At 37.4% G+C, this 13,262-nt stretch overlaps 5 protein-coding genes across 5 annotated transcripts; 2 read left to right on the plus strand and 3 right to left on the minus strand.

The window, feature by feature from the left end:
• Nucleotides 1–850: 850 nt before the first annotated feature.
• LOC141902360 (uncharacterized) lies at nt 851–1,459 on the minus strand. The gene is made up of 2 exons (XM_074790044.1): nt 1,302–1,459; nt 851–1,145 (listed from the first exon to the last, which is right to left on the minus strand). Exons 1-2 carry the CDS (start codon nt 1,347–1,349, stop codon nt 900–902), a joined length of 294 nt encoding a protein of 97 aa, XP_074646145.1. The 5' UTR covers nt 1,350–1,459; the 3' UTR covers nt 851–899.
• Nucleotides 1,460–2,988: 1,529 nt separating this feature from the next.
• On the plus strand, nt 2,989–3,983 carry LOC141901347 (uncharacterized). Its single transcript, XM_074788537.1, has 2 exons — nt 2,989–3,568; nt 3,650–3,983. The coding sequence occupies exons 1-2, from the start codon at nt 3,100–3,102 to the stop codon at nt 3,814–3,816; spliced, it is 636 nt and encodes a 211-aa protein (XP_074644638.1). The 5' UTR covers nt 2,989–3,099; the 3' UTR covers nt 3,817–3,983.
• Nucleotides 3,984–3,986: 3 nt separating this feature from the next.
• On the minus strand, nt 3,987–10,040 carry LOC141901345 (centrosomal protein of 76 kDa-like). The gene is made up of 14 exons (XM_074788535.1): nt 9,943–10,040; nt 9,764–9,854; nt 7,489–7,586; nt 7,091–7,313; nt 6,765–6,992; nt 6,467–6,652; nt 6,142–6,368; nt 5,875–6,063; nt 5,603–5,766; nt 5,281–5,401; nt 4,978–5,190; nt 4,800–4,887; nt 4,588–4,717; nt 3,987–4,452 (listed from the first exon to the last, which is right to left on the minus strand). Exons 3-14 carry the CDS (start codon nt 7,549–7,551, stop codon nt 4,314–4,316), a joined length of 1,971 nt encoding a protein of 656 aa, XP_074644636.1. The 5' UTR covers nt 7,552–7,586; nt 9,764–9,854; nt 9,943–10,040; the 3' UTR covers nt 3,987–4,313.
• On the plus strand, nt 7,897–11,663 carry LOC141901346 (histone-lysine N-methyltransferase SUV39H2-like). Its single transcript, XM_074788536.1, has 7 exons — nt 7,897–8,242; nt 8,330–8,418; nt 8,734–9,615; nt 9,701–9,856; nt 9,931–10,060; nt 10,141–10,308; nt 10,604–11,663. Exons 1-7 carry the CDS (start codon nt 8,059–8,061, stop codon nt 10,921–10,923), a joined length of 1,929 nt encoding a protein of 642 aa, XP_074644637.1. The 5' UTR covers nt 7,897–8,058; the 3' UTR covers nt 10,924–11,663.
• A 173-nt stretch (nt 11,664–11,836) lies between these two features.
• Nucleotides 11,837–13,177, minus strand: LOC141901069 (adenine phosphoribosyltransferase-like). Its single transcript, XM_074788141.1, has 4 exons — nt 13,012–13,177; nt 12,677–12,920; nt 12,509–12,587; nt 11,837–12,279 (listed from the first exon to the last, which is right to left on the minus strand). Exons 1-4 carry the CDS (start codon nt 13,092–13,094, stop codon nt 12,134–12,136), a joined length of 552 nt encoding a protein of 183 aa, XP_074644242.1. The 5' UTR covers nt 13,095–13,177; the 3' UTR covers nt 11,837–12,133.
• Between the last annotated feature and the right edge of the window lie 85 nt (nt 13,178–13,262).

The following is a 13,262-nucleotide window of genomic DNA, read 5'->3' on the forward strand; positions in this document are numbered from 1 at the left end:
GGTTTTCTGAATCGTAGCTTGGCTCGACAAAAATCATTTACATTTAACAAAAGTTTTCCCGTAAATGAATAAATGTTGAGATGATAACTCCGATGATAGCATAAAATCTGATAAATACTGTACTTATCGTAAGTTAATAAATGTTAAGATAATAACTCCAGATGAAATGGGGAAAATCTTTATACTAATCGTAAATGGTTTTGTGTTAAGATAATAACTCGACGTAAAATTAAATGTTTATTTTTCATAAATGATGTCCCAGTACGTCAGCGGATCTCGATGGGAAATCAAATTTTGCATTATTTTTATTTTTCTCATGGGTGTCCCTAGGACACTGCTGGGACATTATCTAGAAAAAAAATAAAAATTAGATTTTGTATCGAGCTATTTCAGCTCAACATGAAATCATTTACGATTAATCGGTTTTCCCGATTTTTTTCTCCGCATAAAATCGAATTTTGAAGTGAAGAAGAAGATTTCTGCTTTCAAGTCGAGATAATAACTCGACATAAAATGAATTCGGCGAAACATTTCATTGATCTTAGATGAATTTGTGTCTAGTTAATAACTGTAACGTAAAATCGGGAAAAGTTTTTATCTATCATAAATGAATCAATGTCGAGAGAGTAACACGACATAAAATCACATTTAGTTTTTCCTGACTGATGACTCGAGGATGCTCGTACCTATTATGATTCATTCGATCGAAAAATCCCCAATCAGAATATTCGACGTAAAAAATTCGTAACCGATCATATACTTAGACTATATTCGACGCGAAAATATAAGGCCGTCGAAATACCTTGTTGTAGATTGGCGATAAAACGGTGAAATTTCAAATGAAAACGACTTCTAGAGAACAGTAATTATTTCAATTAGGTGCACTGTTACATCATTTACTATTCCACGTAACCGGATCCTTCGTTTTCTCGGCAGATACCTTCGCCTCGTTGGAAGAAGTTGTCTCTCTTCTCGCAATAGAAACCATCTGCGCATGGACATACTCCAAAGAAGGTACCCTTCGAGGCGCAAGCTTCACCCTCGACACCTTTGTCAAAACATTTTTTCACCCAACCAACAACATATTTACCACAACATTCATTCGATTCGCAATCATTGTCGTCTTTACAGAACCATGCCGATACCTTTAAAGACAATCATAGCACATGCTATTCGAACCATCCATACGATTTTTCATTCATCTTAAAAGTTCATTCAAATAGCAACTCGTATTTACGTTTAGACAATATGTTTTATACTAGTCGCAATTTATGATCATTATTTGTTTTGTGTCTACTTACTGAAAGGCATAAGACGGAGAGTATTGCGACGGATATAAACCACTTCATTATTGATGCTTACTGTGACTGTTTGTCTGGGAAAAAGTTCGCAGCAGCTTATCGTTTCGTGGCGTTTTATATGATAAATATATATGCCGTCATAACGATAACTTTAAAAAAATATCGACACTATATGTACCATTGTCAAACTGTGTGGGAACTAAAACACACTTGCCCATGAACAAATAACGCGTCATATTTATCATTTTGAATAATTGCCATTGATAACATACGGGGAAAATGATATACGTAGATTACCATTCGCCCATCAGAAAGGACCTTTCACTCCACACGTGAACCAAAATGGCGAGCATCGCTCCACTTGGATCAGTTCGATGGTTTCGACTTCAACTCAACAATGACCCATCGCGAAAAGCATACAAAAAGATATTATCATTAGGGTTTTCGAAATACTTTCAGATTTTATTTCATTCTAAAGGTTATATTCCGTAAAGTCCATATATCCCGAACCGGATTCTTCTGGTTGGCATTTTCCTTCGCCTTTTTGAAGTGGCTTCTTTTTGGCGTATTTTTCACAAACGAAGCCGTCCGCACAGGGACAGATACCACGAAATCCACCTCTAGACGAGCAAATCTCGCCCTCGACGCCGCGATCTATACATTTCTTAATCCATCCTGTCAGACCGACTCGTGTGCAACATTGGGTTTCTTTACAGTCGTTGTTAGATTTGCAGAACCACGCCGACACCTGAATTACATAACGTATATATATGGGCTTAAAAGGCACGATTAAGCCCAACGCACCACGACGCAGGGAAACACGGAAACTCTGTTTCCAAAACCGGGATTTTCGTTTCTCGTAAACGCACACAACACGGGAAAATCTCCGAAACATGTTTCTGTCACCTATTTCGTGTTTCCCTGCGTCGTCTGCGTTAGGCATTAGGTTTACTTTATGAATAAAATACGAATTTATCAATTACGAAAATTGCTGGGCGCATCCAATATGCGCGAAATTATGAAATAGTTGAAAAAACTGTCCAAAAGACATCATACGTAATTCGCAACTTACCGAAGCACACATAACAAAACACAGAAGAAGAGAAAGACGATTCATGGTGGAAGGTAAAAGTAACGAGCGACCCTGTTGGGAGTTAATTTATACATGGCTCCATCCGAGAAAATGGACATATGTCCATTTCACTATCTCGCATTCCTTTTAATCAATTACTTGGGTTGATTTATCAAATACTCTAAAATACTGTTTGTAATTCATATAGGCTATTCATATATATGTAATATGATGTAATCTCACATCCTGTGCACGAGAGGTTCAAAAAGAGAAGAACTTTCCCCTGGCTTATAAAGCGAAACCGAGTGATGCATGTTCAAACTGAATACAGGAATTCTGACATTGAGTCATACGATTGACATTGAGGCAGTGAGTGGACGTTTGTTAACGACTCGGAGTGGTTTTTTTCAAACAAAAAATTGTATTGCACAGTAGCCGTTTTTGAAACCCTTTTCAATCGAATATTCATTGAGTAATTCTCGGTCGTTAGCTGAAACTAACATTATACGTTATGACGAAACCAACAGGTGCTTTGACAGTTGTTAGTAACCCTCTCAACAGTTGAAGTAGTTTATAGTGATACAGCATACTTCATACTCACTCGGCTATTGTATCTGATAAGCTGGGGGTAAGCGTGATAGTATCTGCTAAAATCAATCTAGGATTGATCTCCAAATTCAAAGGAATAAGAATGGAAATATTTGCCGGGGATGTTGCTATCTAAAAATGGATTTCCTACGCATTAATCTATTTTGTTTCGTCTTTTTATGTTTGTGTGAAAGTTCGTCTTCATTCAGCGATAAAACTGCCTGCAAACTAAAGGGTCGATGGCGTTTGGATTGTTCGAACCAACACTTGACTGTCCTTCGAGTCCCGGATAAACTATTGCTGACGGAAATACGTTATTTAGATCTCAGTTACAACCATTTGAATTCCATCGATGTCGACCAGATTTTAAAACTTTTCCCGGCGCTTCGAACCCTCGATGTAAGAGGAAACCACGACCTTTGCGAAGCAAATTTGAACATATCTAACGAAAAGCGATTTGACTGGATTCACAGTTGTAGTAGATCTTCGGGGGAAGTTAGAGGTGCGTTAACAACGCGTAAAACAATGCAGGCAGAAATTGAGATAAAAGCTAGTATCAGCAAAAACGATCAAAAACAATACCGCGAGATAGTGCTCCCAAGAAACGGTAAGATAATTTCTAATTCACTGTAAAAACATGATTTAAACGAATTGTCATTACAATTTTTTGTGTATAATTCTATTACAGAACAATTGACGAATGTTCTGATAGGAACATTGGCTTGTATAGTGGGATTGATTGGAGTGGTAGCTGCGGCGTTGATCTGGTTGTGGTGGCGAACTCGCACCCCGCAATACGTAGCGCCTCGTGTTGTATTTGCTATCCGCAGTAACCACGTCAACGTTAAAGTGTAAAAGCGCCTCGACTAACAAGAAAGAATGGATGTTAATCTTTCATCTATTCATTCGGAAAACCACAGACGAAACAACGGAATCAGTATTGAAATGATTACAATGACAAGCCACCGGGGCTTTTTTATTAGATCTAATGCAAACGATATAAGATATTCTTTAGTTGGCATTCTACTGGACCAGCCAGAAAAATAATATAAATCTAAATACAAGTTTTCCTAGTCTACAGTCTACATTATTCTGTGTATGCTACATTCATTGATACTAATTTTTTTCCATATATCAATCACATAATTTATTGGTAATGAAAAGTGATTCCTCATATTCTATCGTACACCATTAAATTGAATTGCAGTATTTTTGTTTTTAGTCTTTTAGTTTTATAATATGTGAAAGCCATCGTATTCAACAAGAATATGAATTCTCATTCAAAGTAAAAGTTCCTGCGGATTCTTTTTCGCAATACTGCACTATTTAATGTACTACACCACTACAGACACTCATAAAACCGATTTGTATTTACACGCAAACATTACCCAAGTCGCGCAGACTGACTCTGGATAAGTGAAAACTCGCACACGTACAGCCAGTTTAACGTGATCTCCGCGACAATTAATTATTTCTTCACAGACTGGAGCCCTAAAAGAATTGAAGATATATGGAGTGATGTTACTTAAACAAATTTTTTCGAATGCATTTTTCAAGAACGCTGGAAAATCAAGCAGTTTACTCAAAAAAATCATTTTCACTACCAAAACGATATTTCTAATGTACCTGAGACAAGCGGCAAATGCTTTCCGAGAATTTCTATGCACAAACTGTATTGGGTAGCCTTTAAATGTATGTCCATCAGGAACTGCACGACGAATAGCTTGCTGGAACTCTTCGTTACCAATACTCATACCTATAACAACAGACAAAATGCACATGAGTAAGCACAGTAGCTGCTGTACATGTACTAGGATTTTCATGCAACATCACCTGACCTGATATTCGTTCCATTTCATACGCTGAAAGAGCTGGTGTAAGCAAATAGCTCAAATGGTCTTCCCACACTGTATTCAAACCTTGATCCTGCAAAATAATGTATTTTAATCTATGTACAGCTATTTTCAAAGATTTAATTAAGACGATGGAAACTTCTTTATATAAATGTATACAAACCCGTCTATGCTGTGACACAAGAACGCGAAGTTCCTGTTCCAAATCATTACTGAGAACGGCTGAACCCAGCTTCGGCGCAGCTAGTGGTGGTAGTGTTGGCCATGAGGGAGCAGCTCCAGATATACAAACAGATTTTATAGCATCTTCAGACATAGCCTTCCACAAAGATTCCTCGGTCAGATGAAACTGACAAATCTCAACAGCATCGGACGGCTTGTAGTTTAAAGAAAGAACAGAAAACAAAACATCTTGTAATCGAGTCACGAAAATACAAAAATGTTAGCATTTTCGTAATAAGCCTACCTGACTGTTAGCATAGAAGTTCTTGTGGTTGAAGACACAACCAATTGTTCTGTAGGGGTATTCTGGCTTAGGCTGGGGTACGGACGGTGGGTCATTTGGATTAATTGGTTGGTGAACATATCTGAAATAAGGTTAGTAATCATCCACTGATTTGAAATCATTTATCAGTTCCTCAACATTTTGAAAAGATATATACAGTTCACAACTGTTCTACTGTTGTGCTGATCAAAAATATGAGGTGGTTTCAAACTAATACTTGAGTTCAACCTTTTTTTAAACGAAAATTAGGTAACAAGCAAACTTAATTCTGCATCGAACCAACCTGTGTCCAGTTAAGCATTCCCAGAAGGTTGTTAAACCATCAGGAGCCCGAGTCATCACCCAACTGTGTGGAACACCTTTCGCTTTAGTGCCAACGCAAACATACGCATCGAGACCAAATCCGAGTAGAAGACTGCACAGCAAAACTGCATGATCTTCGCTGTCCTGCAATAACAATCGCAAAATCTTTCATAAATTTCAAAAACATCAATGGTGCTTCAAAACAGGTGTGGATTAACTAATTATTTTTCGGTTATTCATTTTTGGACTTACACCTTTATTTCGACAGAGAGAAGCATGCATAGATGTCCACTGTTCCGAACGCCCTCCACCTACAGTTGGAACTCTTTCATAACCGATCAGACTAACAAAACGAGATGCATGTCGTGGCGTGTCTAACAACCGTCCAGCTCTCAACGGTTTCACATAGGAGCACACCGGTCGATTTGTACCACATTCATCCTGGAACACGCAAAAAATATTATCACAATTTTTTCTTTGAGCAATGAAACTGAATTTGTATGGAACAGTATAGCTTACCTGCGCGAAAATTTTCACTAATCTTAAACTGTGAGAGTCTCGAATTTGCAAGAATTCCTTCCACCACTGTTTCGCGTAGACTAAGAATAATCTTTCCTTCTCTGCCTGTTTCCCGCGTTCTAGACTGATCTGAGTTGATACTACGTCTTCTGTCAGCAATTTTTCGGTCTTCGGTAAAAGCTCAAGTTTCACTTCTAACATGCCAATAGGAACTTTACTTTCCGTACCTGTGATGAAAAATTGTAAAATCTTCCAATTGGGGGCAGCACTGTATTATCGAGCTGGCGCCAAATGTGTTAAGGGGAGAAGACCTGCTTAAACCTACCAACGCCTTTTAATTCTATTGCTGTGTTCATTCGACTGTCTCTACAAGTTAACACAGTTCTCCATTCAAGATAATGCGATGATAGAAGTGTTGTATCTCCCAACATATCTGTTTTGATGAGTACAATATGAATAGGATCACACAGTGACAGCATTGTAGTAGTGTCAGCCATACGAGCAGCATCACCTGTAAAAGTAGAAATTGGAAAAATATTTCATCTAGATAGAACCTGAACATCTGATTCATAAAAAAGACCAATCTATTCGATATATTTGATTTTAAGCACAGAGTAACTTACCAGCCATTTCTTTATGTAACTCGAGTATGAAGGTTTCCTGTATGTCAGGATCACATGCGCACGGCACTGGCCGTGAAGTAAATCTTTGTCCACGGAACTGAATGTGAAGAGTGAACGTCGCCGAAAAATTTCCTCCGGGATACGACTCCGGTTCTTGCAAATGCTCCAAAAAGGCTCGACCTCCAACAATTTGTAGATACAGGTAACGACGAGTTGAATCAATATTTGCTAAAAATATATTTCAAAATGGTTAGATAGCTGGCCTGGGCCTACCAAGATTTAGGACACATAGGCCTATGAAAGGGTTAAGGCTATTGAATACCTACACTTCTTTATTCCAGTTCTCTCATCTTTTCCAACCCGTTGACCAGATATTTGATTCTTCTGCTCTCTGTTCTCCTTCTGTTCATCGCCAAGATGTAATTTACTCATGATCTCATCGACAATTCCTTTTCGATTCAGAGCGTTGTACAGATCTGCCTCGCTGACGCCATTGTTGCTTTCTTCTCGTTCGGGCAAAAGCTCACGGACGCAAGACTGGATATCAAGCTGCAATTGTAAGTACATGTTTTTCCAGAAACTTATCTCCCTCGCTTATATATAGTTTTAAATCAATTAATTGACTTGCTTGGATTTAACAATCAATAAATCAGAACAAAATATTGAGCTTTTTGACGTTGTTTACGAGAGTAGTCAATAAATAGGGCCACCGAAATTACTGTACCTGGGCCAACTGCTCATGGACTATCTGTCGCAATTCAGCCACCTTCTCTGGTCGCAGTGGCATCTTTTCTCAACAAATAGTGTAGCAAATAGTAGAGGCTGAAGCAAATTTGAAAAATAGCCGGAATGTATAGGGCAATCACTAATCGCCGGAACTGGCCTGCTTTTTGGACATATCTGATGAAATTGGATAAACTTTTTAGAATATATTTATACGGATTGCGTTGTACATAAATATAGTATACAAGACAGAAAAATAGACAAGTGACTAAAAAGATAGCCTAAAAATAGTAATGGATGCTTCAGTTGCAAAAGTATTGAATGATCTCTACCGGATTCGAACCCAAAATTGAATGTGAATCTGCGCCGTTGCGTTTAACTAGCCACTATTCAAAATGGCGCCCTCCTGCTCTCGATTTGATTGAAACAACTCAAGCGTCGCATTGTTCTCTTTTTCCTCTCGCATACGTAAAAACTTCGAATCGATTCAACCGATGTTATGTCGTTGTTAATGTTGTGCATTGTCTATTGATCATTTTACTCGTTTATCCCTAATAACTTGATAATAATTATGGCGCATATAGACGAATGTTTTGTAAATTACGTGAGCATACCCTGTCTGTCCGGAGTGGCTGATATACAAAATTGCGCCGCTGCTCATCGTTGCACATTATCAGAGGATGCAAATACGCATTTGTTGCATTTAACATTAAAGAAACTGGGACCAACTATGGCACAAAAAGTGGTGATGAAACGTAAGTATTCAAAAAAAATTTTCAAAAATATCTTTGTTGGTGCTCATTGTCAGTCAGTGAAATAACATGAATATGGAATTTTTACAGTTATAGATGCAGGGAAAATTCTGTTAGATGATAAAGATCGAGAATTTGAAGTTGAAAAAGTTCTCGATCATCAAATGGATGAAGATACAGTAAGTAATTCTTAATCTTGCAGCAAGTGATATTTGGTGCCAATGCGGCATTATTCCTTATTTTGCCAATGGCTCATTCTTGTCAGCTAATTTACACAGCGCGTGCATTAAGGTGCGCGACTTAAGAAAAAGAGTGGTTGAGGATAGAGTAAGTAATTCTTACACTGAATTAAAAACTGCTTTGCTTCTTTGAATAAAAAATTTGCTAAAGATTATGCATAAACAGCTGTTGTCAGGCTTAGCAGTTAGAATAATGATGATTGTTTTTTCATGTTTTCATGGTTTTGTCGATAAATTGCAACATTTTATTTGTAGAAGGATATGTATTACTTTGTTAAGTGGAAAGGTTGGAATAACAAACACAATACGTGGGAACCAGCCGACAATCTGATAGGTTGCCTCAACGTTATCGATGAATACAATCAAGCTTTGCAAATGAGCAGAAAAGAGCGCTCTTTAAAACGCAAGAGGGACGAAGCTGAGTTAGATGGCGAAAATTCGAATCAGAATAAAATTCAAGAGCTTATCGAAACGTTAAAGCGTTCTAAATTACAGATTACCCCTCTTACGTTATTACAAGAGATGAGTAATCTGGATGGAATGTCGAAAATGTTCATTCGTCGTGGCCTGCTCACTGACCGCAGTGGTCAGTTACAGTTCACTCGCAAGCGTAAACCTAAAGCTCCGAATTATGCGAATAAAAAAAGCAAATCGTATAAAAACAAACATCTAATGGTGCAGAAGCGATTAAAGGAGTGGGAAGAAGAAATAAATAGGATTAGTTTGGACCCGGCGCCCATATCCGTCGTAAATGAGGTTGATCTCGAGGGTCCTCCTGAAAATTTCGTGTACATAAATGATTACTTGCCGCAAGATGGTATCGTCATACCTCAGGATCCGATGATTGGCTGTACGTGCGACGATTGTTACGCAGAGAAATCGACGGGTTGTTGTCCGTCAGCTAGCGGTACGGAGTTCGCGTACTATCTACGAAAGCGCGTGCGTCTGCCTCCGCGGTCGCCGATATACGAGTGCAACAAGCGCTGTAAATGCGGCCCTGAATGTCCTAATCGTGTTGTACAACTAGGACGTAAGTTCAAAGTGGCAATATTCCGTACTGCGAACGGGAAAGGTTGGGGAGTTCGTGCTTTACAGAAAATTAAGCGAGGTTCATTTGTGATGGAATATGTTGGAGAGGTATGGCTGGCTTCTATTGTCACATGTGTCATCAATTCTTTTCACGTGCGTTTCTGTATCGAGATATATGTTCTACACGTTTCAGGTTATCACTACTGAAGAGGCTGAAAGAAGGGGCAAAATTTATGATGGCGAAGGACTGACTTACTTGTTCGATTTGGATTATCAAGAAAGCCTGGATTGTCCTTACACGGTAGATGCTGGTGTCTACGGCAACGTCTCTCATTTTGTCAATCATTCTGTAAGTGATATTTTTAGCTTCTAACTCACACCGTCAAATCATACTTTGAAACATTTCTAAATTCTTAATTCTAGTGTGAGCCTAACCTCGCTGTATATTGTGTTTGGATCAACACCCTGGACCCACATCTTCCAAGAATAGCTTTATTTTCCACCAAAGACATAGACCGCGGTGAAGAGCTGTCTTTTGACTACCGAATGTTCAGTAGGTTGATTATTCTTAGATCGTCGGTCATTCAAGTTTTGCGCTCATATTCAATTTCATAAGTTTCAATTCGTTTTCAGCTGGAAATCGTGATCAAAGTGTAGATAGGTCGCTTACAGAGTTGGATAGGTCATTTTCTGCTGTGGACCAGTCTAATACCAAATTGCTGACGGAAGTGCAGTCTCCAAATTCTGAAAAGTCACTTTCTGGCAAATCTGTTTCTGATATCTTTGAATCTTCCACAGAAGGTTTGTTATCTCGCATTCAAATTGCTAAAACCAATCGCAGAAATTTGGTCGTAACATTTTAACAGTTTATATCCGCAACATGTTTCAACTGTATCGCACAAGTTAATGTTGATATTCAGAATTCAGAGTTAGTTCATATTTTATCATATATATATATATATATGTATATATATATATATATATATTGAACTTTGTGGCTGAATCCCTATTTATTATGTAAGATATCAGGAGTCCAGTTTTTATTGAAGATATAAGACCTGTTTTTTCTTATCTGTATTGACAATTATCTTTACAGTTACTAAAGATGAAGTTAAGGTGAAAGTTGAAAGTAAAGCCAATGGGGAGCCTCTGCCAAGCCTAAAAGAGCATGTTTTATCCGGTTTGTCTGAAGATACGGAGAGCAAATCATTACTGCCTACACCTCCTGCAAGCCTAATAATGGGAGACAGCCAGCCCGATTCAGAAGCTGCTGTAATCATTTCATCGTCTTATTCTCCGACACCGGGAGATACGGCTCCATCAAGAAGTGCTGCAAGCCCCTTGCAGTCACCTATCAACAAAATACGAATTAAGTGTCAATGTGGAGCAAAAAAATGTCGGGGTTTTCTGTTCTAAACTGGTTTACTTCAATTTTAGTGTTTTGTTCTGAATTCAAATATTTATTAATCATTTCTCTGTAATCCATTCGTGATTCATATAATTCTGTGTAAATACAAGCATTTGGGCTCATTTTTGTAAAAATAGAGTGAATTTTTGTAATGATAATATTTGATATTTTATTTTTGTATCAGTCCAACCATTTCGTGTGATTGTAAAAAAATTGTATATACCTACAGTTGGAGTGTATTTTAACTACCGGTTTTGCATCTTTATCATGTGTATGTCTGTAAGCTGTAAATTACTGTGCTTTATATATTGAATAGAAACGTGTGCAAAAATCATTTTATAATACAGAAGCAGCTGGTATATACTAGTATTACTTATGCCGATACTTGTGGGTAAATCTGGTAAAAGGGGTAAAAGATTTGCATACTTTTAGCACTTTCGCATAACAAAGGTTAACACATCTGTCACAGCACCAGTCATTTTTATGATACATGGACAGCAGATAATGAATATGGATTTTAGTCAGAACTTTTCCATATTAATCTAATGTTTCAAGCAAGTGTATTGATCTTGAAAGGGTAAAAATACTTTCGTAGAGATTTTAGCACTTTCTCGTTTAATACAAAGGTTGAAACGTCTGTGAGAGATAATAGATATGAATTTTAGTCGACTGTTCCATATAAATCTAATGGGTCGAGTGTGTTGATCTTGAAAAAGATTACTGTTACATGGTATTTGTCCTTTGTTATGTAGAGATCATGAATGAAATAAATCTTACATTGTACAATATTTAATTTTATTCTAGTTCTCATTTAGGACATTTTTTAACAGCAGGCTTTTCCATATTTGTCCGACACTCTACATTTGATTTATTTGACAGTTTTAAAGTATAGGTTTTACTTACTCAATTAGACCACACCACAATAAAACAAATGTGATTGTTTTGTAGAAGCTTAATTTATTTAAATATAAACAATTATTATAGTGTTATTCAAATACATGTATATAAATTTATACAATAATTCTATAAAAATCATATACATAGTAAACTCTCTGCTTACCTCGGAACTGCGTACCTCAGATTATCACTTGCCTGGGATGAATATTTTCTGCCAATAAGACTTCTTATATAAACAGCTAAAATGTAATGATCTCGCAAGATCCTAGGTAAGCAGCGTTTACTGTATCAACAATTGTAGTTCATGAACTTCTGATCGTTTCAGTTATCATTAGAATGTATGAGGCTTTCACAGGGTTTGTCTATCTTTTTACGGCCTTGCAATGCATCCAACTCTATGACCACTAAACATTCCAGTACATTGGCACCCAACTGACCAGCTAATTCACAAGCACCGACCATTGTACCTAGCAGGAAGAAATAACTTGATCATGCATACAACACATAGAATAATAAAAGAAATAATTTTCTATTCAGCCTTAAATCCATTTAAAATATGCTCTAAGAAATTGGCTTTACATCACACATTTAATGAGAATATAGAAACAGAGAAAACTGAAATAATATTTTCTCTATGCCCTGACTGATGGCTATGTAAAACCACACAACCCAGGATAGTGTAACCCAGGATATTACCTCCAGTTGCCAACAGATCGTCAACTATTATAATATTGTCCCCAGACTTCACTGCATCTTTCTGCACTTCAATTACATCCTGAAAGTGTTTGCAAGATCATTTTTCACTACATTACTTGAACTGTTGATCATGAATATCATTGTTTTATTTAGAAAAAAAGTTATTACCTTTCCATATTCTAATGTATAGTTGACACTCAACAAGTCTCCAGGAAGTTTTCCTTTTTTGCGAAATGGAACGAATGATGTACTAAGTCTTAAAGCAATTATCGGACCAAATAGAAAGCCTCTCGATTCCAAACCAACAATGGCATCTATCTTACATTTTCCGTGTCTTTTCTGGATACCAGTAACCATCAAATCTATAATATCCCCAAACATGGATGGATCCTTCAACCAAGAGAATACATCCCTAAAAGACCAAAGTAAAAATAACAGAAGTTTACAAACCTGTGCAAAGTCAAGTCGTGATTGGATTTGGAAATTGCCGTTGGACTACTTACCAAAAACATATTCCAGGTTTCGGCCAATCTTGATATTTTATGACAGCCTTTTTCAATCTTTCGATCTTCTCAGATTCATCCATCGTACTGCTGTCACCTGAATACGCCGGGTGCAATTAGCGATGATAAACTATCTACCGTTGCTATCAGTTGCCGTCTCGTGCTGCCATCTGTGATCGGCGCTAATGCTTCTGTGTTTTGCATGCCTGTTATCAGCTTTTCACTGAAACTTCATAGAAAATTCAGATACT

This window comes from Tubulanus polymorphus, chromosome 3, assembly GCF_964204645.1.
Source record: "Tubulanus polymorphus chromosome 3, tnTubPoly1.2, whole genome shotgun sequence".
NCBI classification, from domain to species: domain Eukaryota; kingdom Metazoa; phylum Nemertea; class Palaeonemertea; order Tubulaniformes; family Tubulanidae; genus Tubulanus; species Tubulanus polymorphus.